The sequence below is a fragment of the Podarcis liolepis genome, assembly GCF_965112155.1.
Source record: "Podarcis liolepis genome assembly, chromosome: 10".
In the NCBI taxonomy this organism is placed as follows: Eukaryota; Metazoa; Chordata; class Lepidosauria; order Squamata; family Lacertidae; genus Podarcis; species Podarcis liolepis.
Genome location: NC_139562.1, coordinates 19281468 through 19301978, shown reverse-complemented (window position 1 = coordinate 19301978; position 20511 = coordinate 19281468). Strand labels below are relative to the sequence as shown.

The 20511-nt window shown below is 44.9% G+C and overlaps 1 protein-coding gene across 1 annotated transcript in view; it reads left to right on the top strand.

The window, feature by feature from the left end:
- Positions 1-20511, top strand: part of B4GALNT3 (beta-1,4-N-acetyl-galactosaminyltransferase 3) — a 66528-nt gene that overhangs the window by 36935 nt on the left and 9082 nt on the right. Inside the window, exons 2-14 of the mRNA XM_083461777.1 lie at positions 1667-1770; positions 3847-3927; positions 8683-8778; positions 9789-9879; positions 11033-11133; positions 11672-11739; positions 13322-13400; positions 14258-14324; positions 14812-14955; positions 15140-15249; positions 16504-16604; positions 17745-17824; positions 18605-19610. Of these exons, the coding sequence (XP_083317903.1) occupies positions 1667-1770; positions 3847-3927; positions 8683-8778; positions 9789-9879; positions 11033-11133; positions 11672-11739; positions 13322-13400; positions 14258-14324; positions 14812-14955; positions 15140-15249; positions 16504-16604; positions 17745-17824; positions 18605-19610 (2128 nt within the window). The remainder of the gene's footprint in view (positions 1-1666; positions 1771-3846; positions 3928-8682; positions 8779-9788; positions 9880-11032; positions 11134-11671; positions 11740-13321; positions 13401-14257; positions 14325-14811; positions 14956-15139; positions 15250-16503; positions 16605-17744; positions 17825-18604; positions 19611-20511) is intronic.

Below are 20511 nucleotides of genomic sequence, written 5' to 3'. Positions count from 1 at the left end.
AGGCATTCATCCCCACCCACTGATTTTTACACACTGGACCAGAAGGTTGCATATTCTTTTCCTGCCATTCCCAGGAGCACATCTGGCTGGCATAATTCTGGTCATACAGAATAGGTGGTAGCATTTTGAGATCAAAGGCAAGCCTAAGAAGCTTGGAAGGAGTTGCTTTCCTTGAACTGGCTGTTCCCCTTCTGATATAATGAAATCTGATGCCAATAATTTATTTCATAATACATAATTGGTATTCCACGCCTTCAACATGATTGCGATTTAGTTCATTCGGTTGGTTAGCATAAGGAGAGGCCTGTTGGATCAGACCAAAGGCTCATCTCTTCCAGCATCCTGGTTTTCTTTCCCCCAGTGGCCAACTAGATGCCTATGGGAAGCTTGCAGGCAGGACCAGAGTACAGCAGCCCAGCAACTGACATACTGCCTCCAACAGGGGGCAGGCTAGAGCATTGCCATCATGGCTAGCAGCTCCTTGATAGCTTTATCCTCTATCTATTCATTGCTTCTCATGGACAGGAGTCCTAAAGTGATGGTCAGGGACTGGTTGGACGCAGGTTAAATAAGCGCTCTGAATTGTGTCATGCCCCTAGTCCCATGTCCAACTGTACTGTGTTGCTGGAAGAGAGTGGTCTTGGCTTGCCATAAAATGCCTGTACTGTAGTTTCAAGTTGTTTTAACCTATAATGTGGGTATCACAGATTCTGAGCTTTAGACTCTCAATAATCTTTCTGCTTTTACATGGGATTAAGTCCTATGAAAACGATGAGGTGCGTTTGTAAGTAAATACACAGTGGGTTTGTTTATATGGCACTTGATTATCTTTAACATATGGACAGCATTTTCTTATGCCTTATATAAAGGGGTGAGAAAACACTGCCAGCACGACGGCCATGTTCAGACCCTCCAAGCACCCCTGTTTTCCAGGGACAGTCCTGGACTTAGAGAATCCATCCCAGTTTCTGATTTGACACTGGAATGTCCCACTTTTCCTTAGGACGTCCCTATTTTCATTGGAGAAATGTTGGCGGGTATGGAGTTATCCAATCCCTGAGCCAAGGAGATAAGTAACTATGCAACTTTAGAAAACATCTGAAGGCAGTCCTGTATAGGTTTTTAATGTTTAATGTTTTATTCCTTTTTTATATATGTTGGAAGTTGCTCAGATTGGCTGTGGCAACTCAGTCAGATGGGTGGGGTATGATATTATTATTATTATTATTATTATTATTATTATTATTATTTAGGACGTCCCTATTTTCATTAGAGAAATGTTGGAGGATATGCATGTTTACTTGTGGGCAACCTGCCATGCAATGCATGGCTAGGGTCCAAGGTCGAAAAGTGGGTGGAGCAATGGATGTGACTCTTGTCTTTGCAGAGTAGGTCATGTTCCAGCCACACAAAAGCCTGAATTTTCTAAAACAAACAAACAAACAAACAAACGACACCCCCCCCCTCACTGAGATGTTATGACTGTTCAAGGACACAGTCTAGCCAGGCAAAGGCAATCTGAGGCTAGTGCAGCTGCATTTAACCCTGAGGTGAAGAGGTTCCCCATTCCTACCCTATAGGAATTGTTGGTGCTTCCACAATGATTGAGTTGCCATGGTTTTCTTAACCTGAAAGTTTATTTCCGCATTTTCCTTTTACCTTACAGGATATGGAAGCTGGAGTGAACTAGCTAAAGCTCTGAGGAACCAGGACAGCCCTATAGTGGATCCAAGCCTGCAGTTTTATCTGCCTCAGAAACCAGAAAATCTGGTAAGTTGAACTCATAAGTCATAGTAAGTGCTCCAGATTTAAAAGCAAAGGAATTCAAGTCTCAGGTTAATGAAAAGAAATGGGGTTGCAAAATCAAGTTTCATCAGTGTACAGTCTCTGCAAGTGTTTGCAGTCTGTGTTAATAGATAAGAACTGGATCCTGAATTGTTACACAAAGGTGTGGCTAAAATTATGCATTGCTTTTATTCCAAACAGTTTATGCCCCGCACACCTTAGACACCAGCTATGCTAATTACTCTCTTGGATACAATTGCAGTTGCAGAGGGCACTCTTTTAATAATTACAGATAATTATCAGGTATTTGCAGCAGGAACAAAAAGGGAGGCATTCTTTATGGCAGTCTATTCACTCCACCCCAGTTACAGTAGGAACTCCCTGCCATTGCTGACTCACCTGACTGCTTTTCAAGAGCATTGGTAAGACCTGCCTACATGGGCTCAGTTTGTGTGATCATGGGAAGTCTAAAAAGGGTGGAGAAATCTCAATAAATTTTAGTAGGATGAATTCTTAATCTGCTCTGCCGAGAGTTGGTTTTTGGCATACTTTTATTACCTGCCCCTAACTTTTTATACCAAAATGAGTAATTCAATTCCTTAATCTTTTTATTTGAGCAGTGGCGTAGCGTGGGGGGTGCCAGGGGTGCCGGCCGCACCGGGCGCAACATCTGGGGGGGCGCGCTCGCTGCCTCCGGAGTCGCTGAAGAGCCTCGGGCGCAGGCTGTAGCGGAGCCGCATGTCTCGCGGAACCGACGAGCTGTGCGTGCGTCCGGGCTGAAGGCGCCCGGCAGGCAGCGGCTCTCAGCGCTCGCCGCAGAGGACGCGCCAGGCAGCCCCTCCTCACAGCCCCGCCTCCGCCGGTGCTGCTGCAGCTGCTGGGCCGTTGCATTTTCCTCGCCTCTCTGCCCCCCTCCTCCTCCGGGCAAGCGGCGTCGTTTGGGCGGCAGCGCCAGCGGCAACTCGCAGGTTAGGGGTTAGGGGGGGGCGCAAATTACTTGCCTTGCCCCGGGTTAGGGGGCGCAAATTACTTGCGTTGCCCCGGGTGCTGACAACTCACGCTACGCCGCTGTATTTGAGCTCTGCATTGGGCAAAAGATTCCTGCATTGCAGGGAGTTGGGGTAGATGACCCTCATGGTCCATTTCAATTCTACAATTGTATGATGCTATGATTCTGTGATCACTTTTTGCCACCTTAACTGTCAGAAAATGTACTGAAAGTAGCAAGAAGAAGGAGCACTTGGGTGTATTTGGCCCAAATACAAAGAGGACATGCCAGAAGAGAATAAACAGGATTCAGCAGCTTGATTTACCTCTCAGATTTTCCTGGAAGACATATGGAGCATTCATTTTGTAGTCTAGACCAATGTAGTCCAGCCTTGTAGTTCAGTAAAGCCTAGGGACCCAACTCCTATCACCCTCTGCGGCTCACCCAGTTGTCAGGGATAATGGGAGCTGTAGTCCCAACAACATCTGGGAACCCAGGATTGAAGAACATTGATCTTGGCTGCTCTGTCCATTTCTGAGTGACACATTTCCAGGAAGACGTTGACAAACTGGGGTGCTTACAGAGGAGACAACCTAGATGGTGAGGGCTTTTTGGAAACCAAGTCATAAAATAAATGACTGAAAGAGCACGTCATGTTTAAGCTAGGATATGAGATTAAAGGGAGGCATGGTAGTTGTCATCAAATATCTGCAGCGTTGTCCCATAGTAGATGGAGCAGATTTGTTCTCTGTTGCTGTAGTGGCAGGGAAGCAGGTCTCAGCTAAGATAAATTTTCTCCTCCTTCATTTTCTTTCTCATAGACACACCCACGCACCATCCATCCATCCTGTCTGCCACACTTTTATCCAGTGGAAATTCAAGCTATTTTCTTCAGCAGTTAGACCAGGAGACTCTTCAGTCTGTGCAGTCCCCAATCCCCTCGGCGTCTCTTTTATCTTTTGTTTTGAACAAGTTTTGATTTGCTTGTGCTCCACAAGCCACCAGTTGTCCACCTCTGAGACATATTCTAGCCAGCCACACAGACTTATTTTCTTGTTTTTCATTCCGTATAGGTTCATAGCAAAGTTAACAGAAGAAGCAACAATAAGACAGATCCTGCAACTTTGATTAACTCTGCCACCTGGAGGCCTGAGGTTAGTGTTCAATATAATGTCTTGCAACTGAATTAATAAACCCATTTAGGTAAGATGCATTTCATACATTTAGTCCGTGTTTATTCAGAAAATGCCCAAATTAGTTGGAATTAAAACTTAGTGAAGTTTTATTTATAAATATCCTCTGGATTGTGCTCCCAACAAAAGATCTAATATGCAAGCAGCCATTAAGCTGTTTGTTTACAGTGTTTGTAGGATATGAGAGATTAAATACATCATAATAAAAACTGTTAAACTTGTATAAAACTGAAAGTGTACAATTATGGCTCCTTGAACTCTGATATGCAACCCTTGAGCTGTCTGTGTCCATATGGTGAGGATGTGAGTAAGAGCCTTCTCGGTGGCTGCTCCCTTCCTTTCTCGAGAAGATGGACTGGCTCCCTCCTTGTTGTACTCCTGCAAACATTTTTTTTATTCCAGCAAGCTCTGGGGAACTGACAGCTTTGAAGGAAAGGGCTCTTGTGCTGTTTTTGTTTTACTATCTGTGTTTTAGTAGATATGTGGGGGGGGGGTTTACATTTCTTTAATTCCATAGATATATTTATAACTTTTTAGCAATAACTTTTTACATGTTTTATCTGTGTATATTTTATCTGTCTTTATTTTAATTTTTGTGAGCCACCTTGAGTCCTGGTTCTGGGTAAAAGGCATAATAATAATAATAATAATAATAATAATAATAATAATAATAATACTTCTTGCCTGGATGGAGGATAAAAAGGAGCGTGTATAAAGAAAAGCCTAATGTACAAAGGTTAAATTCTCATCCATTACTTTGGCCACTTTTGTATCTAACCCCGTTCACCGCTGGCATGTGGCTCTTGGCTCATAACGGTTCCCCATCCCTCCTTTCTTTGGTTGGTATGGAAGTGTGCCTTATTTTCTTTGTTTAGTTATTTGGGCTTAAAGGCTTTCCATCTCATTTTCCTGGATTTGGTGAAGTTGTGTTGATAAAAGTTTGCAAAGCTATGGCAAATGGAGTTCAAAATGGCAGGTGGGTTTATTTCCACACACATCAACCTACACTTTTGCTAATTCTGACAGAGACCCTTTGTAACCCAGATTCTTTTTCCCAGTGATATCAGCTCACCCATATTGTCACTGATTTCTGTCAAATTGGGGGGGGCAGGGTCACAGAGGCGGAAGAAGGGGGGGTGTTGGGGGTGGTCTGCCCCGGGTGTCTTTGCTGAGGGGGGTGTCATTGGCAACTCCCAAGCCTACCCCAAGCTGTCGGGGGAAGTGGGGGAGCTGCGCCGCTTTGCCAGCGGCATTCCCCCCTTCCCCCTTCGTTTTGACAGCTGGGGGAGGCTTGGGAATTGCGGGCGGGCGGTGCGCCAAATGTCTGCCATGGGCGGCTCGCTCCGCCCCCAGCTGCAGGGTGCACGCTCCGCTCCATGCACCTGAGTGGCTACCCCATGCCAGGGAGGGCACCTTCCGCACCCCGCACCCCTCGGGAGCGCGCCTGCCCTGGGCAGCATGGGCATATGCTCTGCTGCTGCATGGTCATCTGAGGCAAATCAAAGGATTATGAACTGAACCCTGTTCTGTTCCTGAATTGATTTTTATTATTATTATTTTTGTTCCTCAGATTAATTTACTGTTGAAACATAGCAGTTTGTGGATTAAGCATGAGAAATCCATACCACTTCACAAATTAATTACAGGGGGTATTCAATACTTCTGTTGTATTGTCAGCATCTGCCTAAGCATGCTATTGCGCTGCGGTTCCTGCGGCTGATAAAAGGGCCCAGAAAGAGGATTGGGGATGGTTTTATTTCTGCATGTAATAGAGCTAGTCTTCATTTGAACAGAAAGGTATGTGTTCCTGGCAATAAAAGGAGGTTTGCAACAACAAGGCATCTTTGACAGAAGAAGAGCTTTGGCATCTTTCCCCCACATAGCAGTTTTTAAGAATGGAAAACCAGAACAGGGATTGGCCTTGAAAACCTGGTACTACTTCACTCATGAGGGTTGCAGCAGAACCCCGTGTGTGTGTGTGGTGACTGTACGCTCTTCTTCATGCATCCAGGCCAGGGGTCAGCAACCTTTTTCAGCCGTGGGCCAGTCCACTGTTCCTCAGACCATGTGGTGGGCTGGACTATATTTTTTTTGGGGGGGGGGTGAACGAATTCCTATGCCCCACAAATAACCCAGAGATGCATTTTAAATAAAAGGACACATTCTACTCATGTAAAAACACGCTGATTCCCAGACCGTCCGTGGGCCGGATTGAGAAGGCGATTGGGCTGCATCTGGCCCCCGGGCCTTAGGTTGCCTACCCCTGATCCAGGCTGTGGTTCTGCCAAGCAAAAGTGCTCATTAGTACAGCGGTACCTTGGGTTACAGATGCTTCAGGTTACATACGCTTCAGGTTACAGACTCCGCTAACCCAGAAATAGTACCTCAGGTTAAGAACTTTGCTTCAGGATGAGAACAGAAATCGCGCGGCGGCGGCACGGCAGCAGCAGGAGGCCCCATTAGCTAAAGTGGTGTCTCAGGTTAAGAACAGTTTCAGGTTAAGGACGGACCTCCAGAACGAATTAAGTTCTTAACCCGAGGTACCACTGTATTTGACCAGCAGCGGCAATTGTTAGAGAGCTCCCCAACCCTGTCCTAAGGGAATTGAGTTTTCATGGTTGTTCAGTGTTCAAGAAAGCGTGTGACTACAGGACAGTACAGACACATGTTGTTAAACTACAAGTCTTAAAGGTAATCTGGAAATGGCAGTCCTGAACTGGGAGTTGTAACGGGAGTGCTACTGACCCTAGACAGTACTTGAAACTGAACCATTTGCTTGTTGGAACAGGCGGTACCTGCACAAATTGATGACATTGCTGCCTTCTTTTTCACCTCTTCGCTGTACCTGAGAATAGAAGAGGTCCTTATTGCTGACATTTCTTAACAGATTTTTCACAAGTGCATAGTTTTGCATCCAAGTCATGACTATAGAATGACTATTAGCATTGGAAGTTTATCTAGGGAGGAGAAGCCTGGATGTTCAGTGGAGAAACACAAGAGTCCTATAAGCAAAACTGGGGGGGGGGGGGGAATGTCATACGCAGCACCACAATGCCTCCATTCTTCTCTGGCTCAAACCTCCTTTTTGTCTAGTTTATCTTCACCTGCATTTACACATTCTTCAGATTGTGTGTAGCTGATTTGCCCCAGAGATACGGAACTGCCAAACAATAAAAAACAGAGCAAAGCTTTTTGTTTCCTTTATTTCTAGCAATCACAGACCCCTCCCCAAGGGGCTGCTTTCAATGCTGCATTTCTATATTTTGAGTTTTGCAGGATGGCAACCAGAAAATGGCTGGTCCCGTGGAACTTGGGCATAGGGAAGAAGACAGCCAAAGTGGTGTCTTCCAGATGTTGTTGTTGGACCCCAATTCCCATTATCCCAGTCAGCATGACCAGTGGTGAGGGATGATGGGAGTCGGAAGTCCAACAATATCTGTTGGACTTTGCTGTCTGCAAAACACTTTGCTGTCTGCAAAACACTTTGCTGTCTACACCATGGCATAGGGCATTTTACAGCAACCAAGTCATCTTGCCTGATGCTAAGCAGTTCTGGGTGTGGTCAGTGGCTCTAAGGGTGACCACCTGGAATCCTTCCTTCCTCGAGGTTTCCAAGAGGAAAAGGACAAGGTATAAATATAACACATAAACTATTTTTTCTAGCTTGGGAATGGTTGCATCAGATGCACAAATGAGAGTGTCTGGATTTTTTGTATAGGGATGTTGAAATTCATTTTCTTGTTTTAATTTTTTTTATGGTTTTATGTTATTTTTATTTATTTATTAAATTTATATATTGCCCGTCATCCAAAGATCACAGGGCGGTTTACAATATATAAACACAAAAAACCCACAGCATAACAGCAACAACAAAAAGCAATATCCCCTTCCCTGTTTGTTTATTGCTGTAAACTGCTTTGTTGTTTTTTATGATATAGTGGTATAAGAATACTTTTATAAATAAATAAAATATGCCTTTTCAAAATATGGCGTAAGGAAGGTGTCTCAAGCTCTCTGTCCTCCCCTCGCCCCCATTGCTTTCTGTTTCAGCAACGTTTGGGCCTCTTATCTTTTCCTTGCCCTTAGTTCTCTTTTTCGAGGAACACGTCTGGCAGGAATAAATATTTGCTGTGTAGAAAGAGATGGCCATTTTGCAGCCCACGTGAGATTAGAGATTTATAGCCTCTCTTTGTTGTGCAAATCTGCTTCTCCCTATAAAGCTGTTTACCCAAAAAGGGTTGGGCTGCAGGGTCTGATAGCCTAGAATTCCATTTTAAAGTAAGTAGAAATCTCTAGGCCTCCAATGTGCATGTCTAGTAATTCAAGTTAGCCAGCACTTCTGATAAAGTACGTGAAAAGACCTGTGCACACACCTGACTGTTAATACACCTGTTGAGTAAGCTTTAAATTAGGACTGTTGCCCAGCACTCATTTAGAATAGATCCCAGGCCCAGCTGGAGCTCTCTAAACCTTGGACAGGATAGTACTGTGCAAAATTGGCAAGTGAAAGGCTTCATTCAATTTGGAACAGTTCTGGTTATTTCCCTACTAAACCATAAAAAGCACCAGTCTCAGATGGGGAATACATTCCTCTTAAAAACCTTTGGCAAGTCAACATGCCCTCTTGCTATACCAGGTTGCAAATGAGTGGGTGTGCCATATGGGCACCAGATCATCTGGACTGTGATTAATAGGAGTATCTCCTTATGCTTGAAGTTCCAGGGCCAAGTCAACCTTCATGTCTTTGAGGACTGGTGCGGTGGCTCCGTGGAACAGCTGAGGAGGAACCTCCACTTTCCGCTGCATCCCCACGTGAGTCTTTTGTATCCTTGTGCCAAATGGAGGGTCCTCTTTTCTTGGGTTCTGCCCAGCTTCCTAACCAACTGTGAGTCAGTGGAGGTTGGTCCTGTATTGGCAAATGGGACACTGTCCCTCCAACCTCCTTCCACCTGCCTGCCTTCTTACCTACAACTTCTCGGGGTGTGCCTCCACCTACTGTTGGTCTCCCTGCCTTCCTCCCTACATGTCCCAATGGGCACTGGCCACCGCTGCTACAGTCAGCAGACGTTTGCTGCAAATGCTATACACACTTAGCTAGGAGTTATTCCCGTTGAATTCATTGGGATTCATTCTGAGTAGGGTTTTGACTTGAAGAACCACCAGCTTCATGGTTTGCTTGTTTTTAAGCATTGTGGAAGATACCTGGCCACTGAAATTTACCTCCAGAGAGTAGCCAGAAAGAGAAAGAGAAAGAGGGAGAGAGAGAGGGAGAATATCTGTTTTAGCAAGGGCTTCATTGCAAATTCCTTCATGATCCTGGAGAAAGCTGAACTCCTACCACCCAACTGCAAAGGGTAGGAGCACACTTTGCTCCAGAGTCACAAATGGGGTTTCACTGAACCCTCTCCTAACATGGAGCAAAAAACCTTCAGTTTAGCAAGGCCTTTGATGCAACCCTCTTTGTGATCCTGGAGCAAGGTTCTTTGAAGGTGTGCTGGGAATGTGCCTTCAAAGAGGTTTTCACCTGACATCAGTCCTACTCACCTGTCAGATTTGGCAGATGAGGGGTTAGGCAGATATAGGGGTAGGGCTGCATGTTTTTCATACTGACAAGGAAAACCCAAGCCTGTAAAACACTCCAGGAAATGGAGAGCAAGGACCAACCCAGGGCCATTACTTATTTCAGGTTACTCAGCCTTTGCTCTTCATTTTCTGCTTCTGTGCTCCCTTCTCTACCTTCTCCCAATAGATGCTTCCCCTTCCCCTGCCTCCAATCCAATTTCATAATTGCATACTTGCTTTTTCCCCCATTACACTTTCAGACACGGACTACTCTGAAGAAACTGGCAGCATCTCCAAAGTGGACAAACTATGGGCTACGCATCTTTGGCTATCTGCATCCCTTCAGTGATGGTGAGGGAGAGACTGATATGGGCCCAGGTTGGAGGGAATCTGATGAAAACAGAAGGCATTAAACCTGAACAAAGCAACATTTTACGTTTTTTTACTTCTTTCATTTATTTATGTACTGTTTCCAGATTTTAGAAGGAGGTTCATTCTTATTTGATGCTCATTTGAAAAAAAACTTATTGAGGTTTCTCACAGATGAGCAGTAGGGAGCCTGAGACCCTCCAGATGTTGCTAGACTCCAAACTCTCTTAAGCTGGTGTCAGCATAGAACCCATGGTCCAGGATGATGGGAGTTGTAGTCCAACAACATCTGGCAGACCATAGCTGCCTCCACCCCTGTAACAGAGAAAAGATGTGTGACACGCCTTTACAAAATCTTTTCCCATACTGCTGTTTCAAAACGTGTATAGCATCTCAACAAGTTTTCCAGAATTATTAGTGATAGCTTGACTCTTTATAATAACCCATTTGATGAGAACAAGGGGGACTGCTTGCAGTTTGCTTTCACATAGCCCCATGCTGTACTTAGAAGTCTCAACAATAAGGGCTTCAATGTGTAGCAACCCCTGATGTCACTAGGATGTCAGGTGACTGACAGGTGGGCATTCCAAGCGGCCTGCCAGGGGTGAGGAGATAATGAAGTGGCCTGCAGACTAGAAGAGTTTTGTCACTCCGGATATAGAGGTATTTAGCAGACTTCTTGGCAACCTTGTAAAACTCCCATCCTTGGGGAGCAGCCTTTGCCAACCAAGTGCCCTCCAGATGTTGGGCCAGAGCTTGCAGCTGGCTAGGGCTGATTGGAGTTGTAATCCAACAACCTGTGGCGGGCACCACATATAAATCCTGTTGGATAAATATATATATAACCAGATATTTCATCAGCAGTATGCATTCCAGTTCGTTGCAGTGCTCATGACAGGAGAGGAGAGTACAACGAGAAATGAGTAGGTCAGGCAAAGAAGAGCACTTGGAACATTCCTTTCTGCTCTCATAGCACAAAACTAGAGGTTTAGGTGTCTACATTCTGGTTCTCCCCCCTTCCACCTTCAAAAGAGGGATTAAGGCTTGCCTTCCATTGGAGAAGAAAGCTATTCTCTTTGTCTCCCAAACAGAATTTCCTAATGTACCAGTTAATCCCAGGAATCTCTCTCTCTAGGTGAGTTTCAGTTTGCTATTTCTGCCGACGACAATGCAGAGTTCTGGCTGAGTCCAGGCGAGAGCATCTTGGACCTCCAGCTGCTGGCAAGTGTCGGCAAGGTACAGTACCTGGGGCCTGGTGGGGCAGCGGCGATTGGCACTGTGGCCAGTGTGCAAGCCTAGCAATGGTGTCGCAATCGGCAGTGAACTCCCTCGCAGGATATTGGACATCTACTGGTCTTTCAGCTTTGCTTTGAAACGGCTGGGTGCTGCTCTGCATCATGGTTCAAGAATGACTAAAAATACCAATCAACAGCACTGGATCCACAGGAACATAAGGCGAGTCTGCTGGCCCATAAGGCTAATGGACCATCTATTCCAGCATCATGTTCTCAAGGTAGCCGGCCAGATGTTTATGCGAAGCCTGCAAACTAGGCATGAGCACTCTGCCCACCTGTGATTCCCATCTCAGAGGCCTATAATGCCTTTTGACAATGGCGGTAGAACATAGCCAGCATACCCTTTAGTAAATTATTGAACACTTGCATTATTTAACTTGGGAAGGGCTCACAGCTGCTCAGTAAGCAAACAAGGAGTGTGTTGCAACTCCATCTGCTTGAGGAATAACGTAAAGGGGACTTTTTCTGTCTTTGTACAGACTGGGAAGGAATGGACGGCACCTGGGGAGTTTGGGAAATTCAAGAGCCAGAAGTCGAGGCCAGTGAAGTGAGTGAACTCCTTAGCTGCTGCTTCTGTTTTGCCCAGCAGGCTGCAAGCCTACTCAGTTGTCACCGACCACCAAGGACCAACGCAGCCTCTTGCCCTGCATAAAACACGATCAGCATGCATTCTCCCATACTGATCTCCAAGTTTTTAAAAATACTGTTTTAGAACATTGCAACTTCAAGTGTGTGTGTGTGTGTGTGTGTGTGTGTGTGTGTGTGTGTGTAAGTTAAGGTTACCAGACATCCCCATTACCCGGGGACAGTCCCCGGATTTACAAACCACTCCCCTGACAAAATCCATCCATTGCAACTGAAGTTGAAAAGTGTCCCTGGATTCATTGAAAAAAAATCTGGTAACCTTAGTGTAAGTAAATTAAGCTTTATCATCAGTAGTGTGCTGTTTGTCCTGCTTAAACCTTAAAATAACCTGAGAGTGCCTCCTGGTGGCTATTATCGGTATTTCCTAGAGACAAACTAATTTCTCTCTTTTCTCTGATGAGATAAATTTCCCCTAAGATTCTCAATAATCAAATGGCAACTATGGATTCAATCAGCCAATGTTGTCCATGTCTAGGCTGCAATAATCATTTGACAAACGTGCCATCTGAAAATTAGCCACCCACCCTGTCTTGTGTCGCTCTGTTTCCCTGTTTTGAGGAACTGGAACTCTGTAACTCTTGAGCTGCATGCACAGCACATGTTTGAAGCGCAGTCTCTTTTCCTGTGCTCTGGGTGTTTCTTCTGCTTCTAGATAATCACACCCGCACCATACATGGCTTCCCCCATGAAAATATTGGGAACTGTAGTTCACCCTTCACAGAGCTGCAATTTCCAATACCCTTAACAAACTACAATTCCCAGGATTCTTTGGGGGAAGTCATGTGCTTTAAATGCATGGTGTGTACACAGTCCAAAGGGCTGAAGGCTCCACTGTGAGTCTTACCCAGGCAGGTGCTCTTGTATACTCCTAGCCAGGGACTTCAGCTGTGGTTTTGAAGTTCCTGCCTGGATCACCATTTCCTTAGTTCCTGAGAGAGACAGGAGGGTATAGAACAGCCCAGGAACCCAACCCAGGCAGCTGGTGTGGCAATCTCAACTCCTGAGGCAGGGATGGTTGGATCCAGTGACTCCATGGTTTATGGTTTCTAATCCTGCTGCTCCTCCAAGGACACTTCAGGTTCTAGGTCTGGGCAGGACTGAACTCTGACACTCTGACAGTCTTTCAAATTGCACAGATTGATGCTGTCAGCAATGGCAGAAAGTATTCCCCATCTTCCATGGAGACTTTGCCATTAGGTGAATTGACTTGTTCATTGCCTAATTTGAGCAAAGATGAAGGAAATCATAGAATCCAGTGGCTATATCCCTTAGCTGGAAGGAATAATTCATCAAAGGCTTAAATAGAACTCCAACCCAGTTTGAGTTCTTGGAAGACATCACTGTACAGAACCAATGGAATCCACCCCCTTTTGGCCAAAGAGTAGTAGTCCAAAGTGATGTGGCTACTTCAGTTTCCATGATTGCTTAAGTGGGGAAAGATGTTCTGCCTTAATAGTGTTTCTTTGTCCACTTCTCTCTTGCAGGTTGTCTGCCACAAGCAAGTACTACTTTGAGGTGCTACACAAGCAAGATGACAAAGGAACAGACCATGTGGTAGTGGCAGTGAGTACTCAGGCTAGGGCTGCATTCAGATGGCACTTTATTTCATCATCCCAACATTTCCTTCCCAACTTATTTTTGCATTTTTATGTGATCTATCCCACATGCTCAGAGAAGACCAATTAATTGATCGCTTGAAATGTCTGACATACTCCTGAGTGTTGCATTGTTGTTGCTGTTTTTAATTTAAGAAGACTAGAAAATCACGTACATCAGGCAGATGACAAATACTAAATTCGATTGAGCAACCAAAACAGTAACTGCAATGTATTCTTCCAGTACTATACATCTAATAATGCCAAAGGCACACACTAAGCTGTCTCAGGAGCAAGGATTAAATTAAACAATGAGCAATGAGTGTTATTTTTGATAGTTTTGCTCATCCGTTTTTGCCTGGATATTCCTCCTTTGTGAAAAGCCTCACTATCTTCACGCACAGTGTAATATATTAACAGGATCTGAAATTGAGAAAGGATTCCTTGACTTTGTAGATCACAATTGTATATTGTGTACCGAATTACCTTGGACCAGTTATGTATAAGTACAGAAGAGGTTAGGGCTCTTAATAGTTGTGCAGAAGAGGAAATTCTAGCAAGGGCAGCCTTTTCTACACAACTATTAAAGGTATAGGAGCCCCCATGCTGTCTCATTTTGGCCACCAGACCTGTATAGCAGTCCACCAGGGCAACAAATCTGGCTTTTCTGCTTGCTAGAGATCTGTTGAACCACAATATGTAAGCAGTGGACTTTATATAGCTTGGCAAACTCCTAGTCGTGTGGGTCTGTTGTAGACAGATCTCTCTTTCCTTTCCTAATTGTCAAATTTATAAACTTTGAATGCATCTGTCTTTCTCTTTCAGTGGAAGCTGAATGACCCAGAAACCAAGTTTGCTGTTATTGACTCTGAATCCCTCTCCCTTTATGCTAGTAAGTATCTTCCCCTCCTGCCCCCCAGGACTAATAAGGCTAAATGGGCTTTTTGTTGCTGTTAGTCTTCCTTCCTTCCTATCAACAGAAAAGCTTTGCCTCTGACCACAGCACATCCTAGGCAGATGCAGAAATATTGCACTATACCCTTCACTTCATACCAGGTTTATTTCATAGGCTTTTGAGAGGCACTGAGCTTTGAGGGAGGGCAGAAAATAGCCTGGGAGGCTTGTGAAATGGGACTTGCATGTAATTTACTGAAATTTGGAATTCAGGTTGGGTTGCCAGATTAGCATTTAAAAATAAGGAGCACTTTGAGCTGTGAAATCCCTTGAAGCTTGTTAGCAGTATGTGACAGAATTGACAAGAGTTAGAGTTGCAAGAAGAAGAATATATCCAGCTGTCTTAAGAAGGTGAATCATTCCTTCTTCCTTCCTTCCTACCCTTTCCCACTATTTCTCTCCCCACCCACCCCAATGTGCTTTAGATGAAACACTTTTGAAAATGGACGAAGTTGGTCACATCCCGCAGACACTGGCTACGAATCCAAAACAGATTGTGTACAATCAGGGTGCAATGGAGCACTCAGCTGACATGCTCAAGCCTGACCCCCGGGACACCATTTATAAATGTAAGCATCTAGCTTGCTGCCAGAGCATAGGATTGCAGCCTTAGATGGTTTTGCTTGATCTAGAGCATCTAGATACAAAAGAGAACAAGCTCCTATGTATTTAATGGCTAGTAGGAGCTCTCTCCCGACTGCCTTACGCCGATCTGCTTCTGTCATAGCCTCTCATTTATTTTCTGTTTCTCAGTGCCTCTCGTAAGGAAGTCACAGTTGCGCAAGATCCTTCCAGACTGCCCTTACAAACCAAGCTACCTGGTCAATGGATTCCCTCTGGAGCGCTATCAAGGGCTTCAGTTTGTAAGTCTTCATTCTCAACTCAAGTCTTTGCCCAGCTTGCAGCTGCTGCTAACACTGAAGCTTAGGTTAAAGGCTGGCTTTCCTTTTAGGAAGGTGTGTGTAGTTGTCCACAGTGGCATGTGATGTTAGTGGATCATCAAATCGTGATCTATTGCTCCACTGTCATTTTTGTGTGTGCTTGCATGAACTTTCTTTCAAAGTGGTAGCTGGATGTGAGCTCACGTGGTGATGCCCAAGCTCAGTAGCTAAGATTGCCTCTGTTTTGCTTGCTCTGCTCCTCTAAGTTCAAACGTATCTTCTCCACTTATCTTGGGGCCTTAGTAGGGGGCAGCTCAATTCAGGTTGCCACACATTTGATTGGCTGAACACCAATGGCATTCATTCTTTCTCCAGTTTAGGCGCTAACTGGGATAACTTGCCACATTGAGTTTACACTTTCTTTTAACCAGTTCACCCAGATGAGAACATTCCTGTAACATGAAATAATGAATCTCTGTAGTGCAGAGCTTTCCAAACTTTTCATGTTGTTGACACACTTTTTAGACATGCATCATTTTGCCGGACAGTAATTCAGTTTTACTAGCAAACCGGAGGTTAAACTAACCACTTTCCAGCCCGCCCCCCCCCCCGGAGGAGCGTGGGGCATGTTCACATCACACACCTACACACTGCAGCCGACGCATGCACGTGTCGTGACACATAGTATGGAAAGCTCTGCTGTAGTGGATCAGTCAACATCTCAGACCTTAAATACCTTATGGGAAATGCAATTGATTATTCTGAGCAGTACTTGATGGTCATTTGAGTAGCATAGATGCTCAGTTACCCTGAAATTGCAGCTGCTGTCATGTGCTTCACTGTTTGTTTCTGTTACAGAAGAGTTAAACCCAGGGCTTTAAATGTTGTTCTTGTTAGCATATATCAACTACCTTTTTCAAGCTCAAAAATAAGGAAAAGAGCTTCTAAATGTTTACAGGTGATTATCTCCCCTCTTTCGTTTTGGAATAAGTGACTACAAAATCAATAGCACAACCATTGTCCTTGGTTTGGAAAACTAAGCATCTCTCTCAAAATTCTACACACGTACACAACAGTCAGTACACATAAATCTGAGGCAAGGTTACTGATTTTGGGGCTAATAGACCTGAGCTGTGCTCTGAAAAGTTTGGCTGTCCCTGATCACACAAAATAGTCCTGAAGTTTAGTTTTAGTACTGATATTTTTTGTGTGTGGACTCCCCCCCTCCCTTTCTAGGTCCATTTGTCATTTGTATATCCCAATGACTACACTCGTTTGACGCACATGGAGACACATAACAAGTGCTTTTACCAGGAAAATGAATATTTCCTGAACAGGTAAAGCCTTCCTTCTTGGTAACTGAACTCTGTTGCTTTGTCACTGGAAAGCAGGGGCTGAATTTTAGGAGAAAGGCATTTCTAAATAAAATATGTAAACTTTTTTTTGCTGTAGAAAGTATTTTCAGTAACTTGGTTCCTGCTAAACATGATGGGATCTGAGGGTGCCGGGTGCCTTCAGAAAGTCAAAAGGAATAAAGACTGCTTCACACTGGATTATTTCCTACATGTTTTTCTACATGGAAGAGAGATCTGTATTGCCTTATGTAAGCAGAATCTAAAGCTGCTATTGTTGTTTGTTACAACCAAGGTCCTGTTCACTGGCCTCACTTATTCAGTTAGCATTTATTATCTGTTTCTGTATCTAACATGGAGTCCATGGCAGCTTACAGTATATTTTTTGTTTCTGTCACTCAGTCCATGTAACTATATAAATCCCCCTTCTTTTTATCTAAATATCTGCCTATCCAAATGCACTCGATACTCCCTACCCAGAATATTTGCTCGAAAGAGGGTTCACAGTTACCAGTACTGCAAGAAATGTTTTTTAAGAAGCTGCAAGATACTTTTGGAACTGAAAAATAAGTAGGTTGTGTTGCCACAAGGTGGATTACAAGTGCAAGGAATGGGGATGTAGTAGGATTAAGGGCCAGTTTATATGATCAGCACATTAAAAAACAAACTAGGTTGTGGAGATGAAGGGAACAGCCCAGACTTCTCTGTCATGTTACGTTTTCTATGGGCAGAGAGTTTTATCAAGGGAATAGCATCAGTGGCGTAGCGTGGGGGTGCAGGGGGGGCTGGCCGCACCGGGCGCAACATCTGGGGGTTAGGGTTAGGGGGCACAAATCCACGGGTTAGGGGGCGCAAATCCACGGGTTAGGGGGCACAAATTACTTGCCTTGCCCCGGGTGCTGACAACCCACGCTACGCCACTGAATAGCATAAGCATGCAACCTGCTACCTGCAGCCTGTAAGTAGTACAGTCCAAGCAGACTTTTACCACTTGATTCAACTGGTTGCATTAAATGACTCCCCTTAAGCAGAAGAGATGTTTAGCAGAGCAGAAATGTTGCATACTGGCTAAGCTTAAAGAGTGCAGCAATTGTAATGCCTGGGTTTCCTTTTTAACTCCTGCAGATTTGGATTCTTCAGGTATGTGAAAGTGGACAAGCCAGAGGGGAGGAATTCAGATTCTGAGGAAACAACTAAGTTGCCAGGTATGGAAAAACCTGGAAAAGGTGTTTTATGGTTGACTAATGAGTGATAAAGGCGAGACTGCAATGGGCAGAATCGGAGGAGGTGGTTTCATATCTACATCAAACGAGGAACAACCAGAATGGGAAACATGGCTGACTAAGATGCTTAGTTCATATGGAAGCATGTCCACCCCCTGTCCAAAATGCAACAATTATAGAATCATAGAATTGCAGAGCTGGAAGGGACCATGAGGGTCATCTATTCCAACCCCCTGCAATGCAATGCCCAATGTGGGGCTCAAACCCACAACCTTGAGATAAAGTGTCTCATGCCCTACCCACTGGGCTAAATGCATCAAAAGCGAAACCTGGGGTGCCTGTATTTTTTCACCTATAGACTTGGGGCACAGGTTCATGACACAAATTTGTATATGCTAACTTTTTATATATGGATGCCTCTGGAAATTAAGATGATAGATGGCTGGAGTCTCACCGGTATTGCACTTTGCAGTACATTCAGGCTGCATAAACACTGTACCTTTACAGCACATGAATTCCCCCAAATAGTCATGGGAACTGTAGTTTGTTAAAGGTGCTGGGAACGATAGCTCTGTGAGGGGGAAACACCAGTTCCCAGGATTCTTTGGGGGAAGCCATGTGCCTTAAATGTATGGTCTGTATGAAGCCCTGGTCACCATGTAAGTTGAGTTAAGAATTACTTCAAAATTAAGAAGAGAGAGAGAAAGAAAAAAACAACAACAACCAAGGCACAAGATATGTAATTGTGTTCGATCTTTTCAGGCTATGAAGGAGAAAATTTTGATGATGCTCAGTATGAAGACCCAGATGACGTGCATCCTCCATTAAGCTCCTCCAGACCCAAAGTGAAAAGTGGTTCCATCCTGGCAGCTGAGTACGCCAATGTTTATGATTATTCCCCACTAAAGCCTCGGACTCTCCTGTCAGTAGCTGGAAAAGGTACACAGAGCAAAGCTGCTAAAAAGCGGGTAATGACATTGGTCGACCAGACCAACAATAAAACCATCCCAGAAATAAATTCACCAGTAGGAAGGCTGTATCTGAACAGCAGAAACCAAGAGAACTCTCCTCTCCGTGACAGAAGTGCCCATGAGTTGCCAGCTACCAAGAGGAAAGGAGGAGATGAAGGCATGCAGACTAACAAAAGGACCAAAGCGATTGGGGAACAAAATCCCATCAGTCGCAAGGATTCAGCTGGAAGTATCCCAAGAGAGACCTTGGTTTTTAATGCAAACGGAAACATGGACCTGTCATCATTAGAAACCACAAAAACAAGGAGGCAATCCCAGGTGCTTGACAAAGGAGCAGGGAAGGCAGCCCTCCGGGAACAGCCTGCTCATGAGGACCAATGGCTTAACCAAGTAGATTCGTATATAGCCCAGCACAAGGCGGCAGATGCTGCAAATGTCATTTTAGGAAGAGTGGATCTGGATCCCCAGCCACCTGTCAGGACTGATTCTGCCCAGCCAACAGTGCACAAGGTGGAGGATGAAGAAAAAGTGGTGGTGGTTGAGGAACAGGAGGAAGAAGAAGAGGAGGAGGTGGAAGGGGAGGTAAATGAAGAAGAGGAGTTTCGTTACATGCCTGCATTTGACCAACTAGTCAACTGGCAGCAGACTTTCAGGGCAAGTAACTTGGACTTCCAGGTGCTGCGGACAGACTGGATTGACCTGAAGTGCAACACTTCAGGGAACCTGCTGTTAAAAGAGAAGGAAGCCCTTGAAGTCACTCATGCATTCCTAAAGAAGCTCAACCAGAAGAACAAAGGGTAAGCCAAAAGTCACCTTTCAGACTCTCTCTGGCAACTGCAGCATGGAACAGACTCTTTGGGTCTGGATAGGTAGCTAGAAACGCTGTCAGATCTCATTGTGAAATGAGGACTGAGTCACTCTTCATCCTTAAAAGGGATGCTTGGATATGTTTGTCTGTAGTCTTGGGGAGCTAGGAACGAGCTCTGATTTCATCTGGTCTTTATCTTTTGTTATTTTCACTGTCATACTGAGTGCCACAGACTTAAACTTGGAACCTTTTTTTAATTCACTGCATTTATATCACACCTTTTCACTCAAGGAGCTCAAAGTGGTGTACATGATTCTCTACCTCCTCATTTAATCCCCACAACAACCCTGTGAGGCTGAGAGGCAGTGACTGGCCCATGGTCACCCATGACCAAGTGGGAATTTGAACCCTGGTCTCTCAGGTCCTACTCTGACACTAACCACTACACCACTGAGCTGTGATACCTTCCTCTCTGCATCAACAGAGTCAATAGCTAGAGGGTGGAGTTACAAGGAGTTCAGTCCAGGGTGCTGACCTTCAGCTGGGTAGGGCTGGACCAGTCTCCCCTCAGCAGGTGCCCTCCAGATTCTGCAGGGCCCCAGCTCTCATCATCCCTGACCACCGGCCACATTGTCTGGCGCTGATGGAGTCAGACAACTTCTAGAGGGAGTCAGTTTAGGGACAGCTGGGTAGACCTGGCCAATGCTTGGTCCTAGTCTCTTGACAAGCCCAGTGGTCTATGGTCAGTATGGGATGGTTGCAAAGCAGGGAAGGGCTGAAAGGGGGCTGTCAACACTACAGGTTGGGAATCTGCGGTGGGCCTTGGGTCTGGACTGGTTGAAGACCACTGCAGGATATGAGACAAGTTTGTTTGGGAGGTAGGAGTTGTC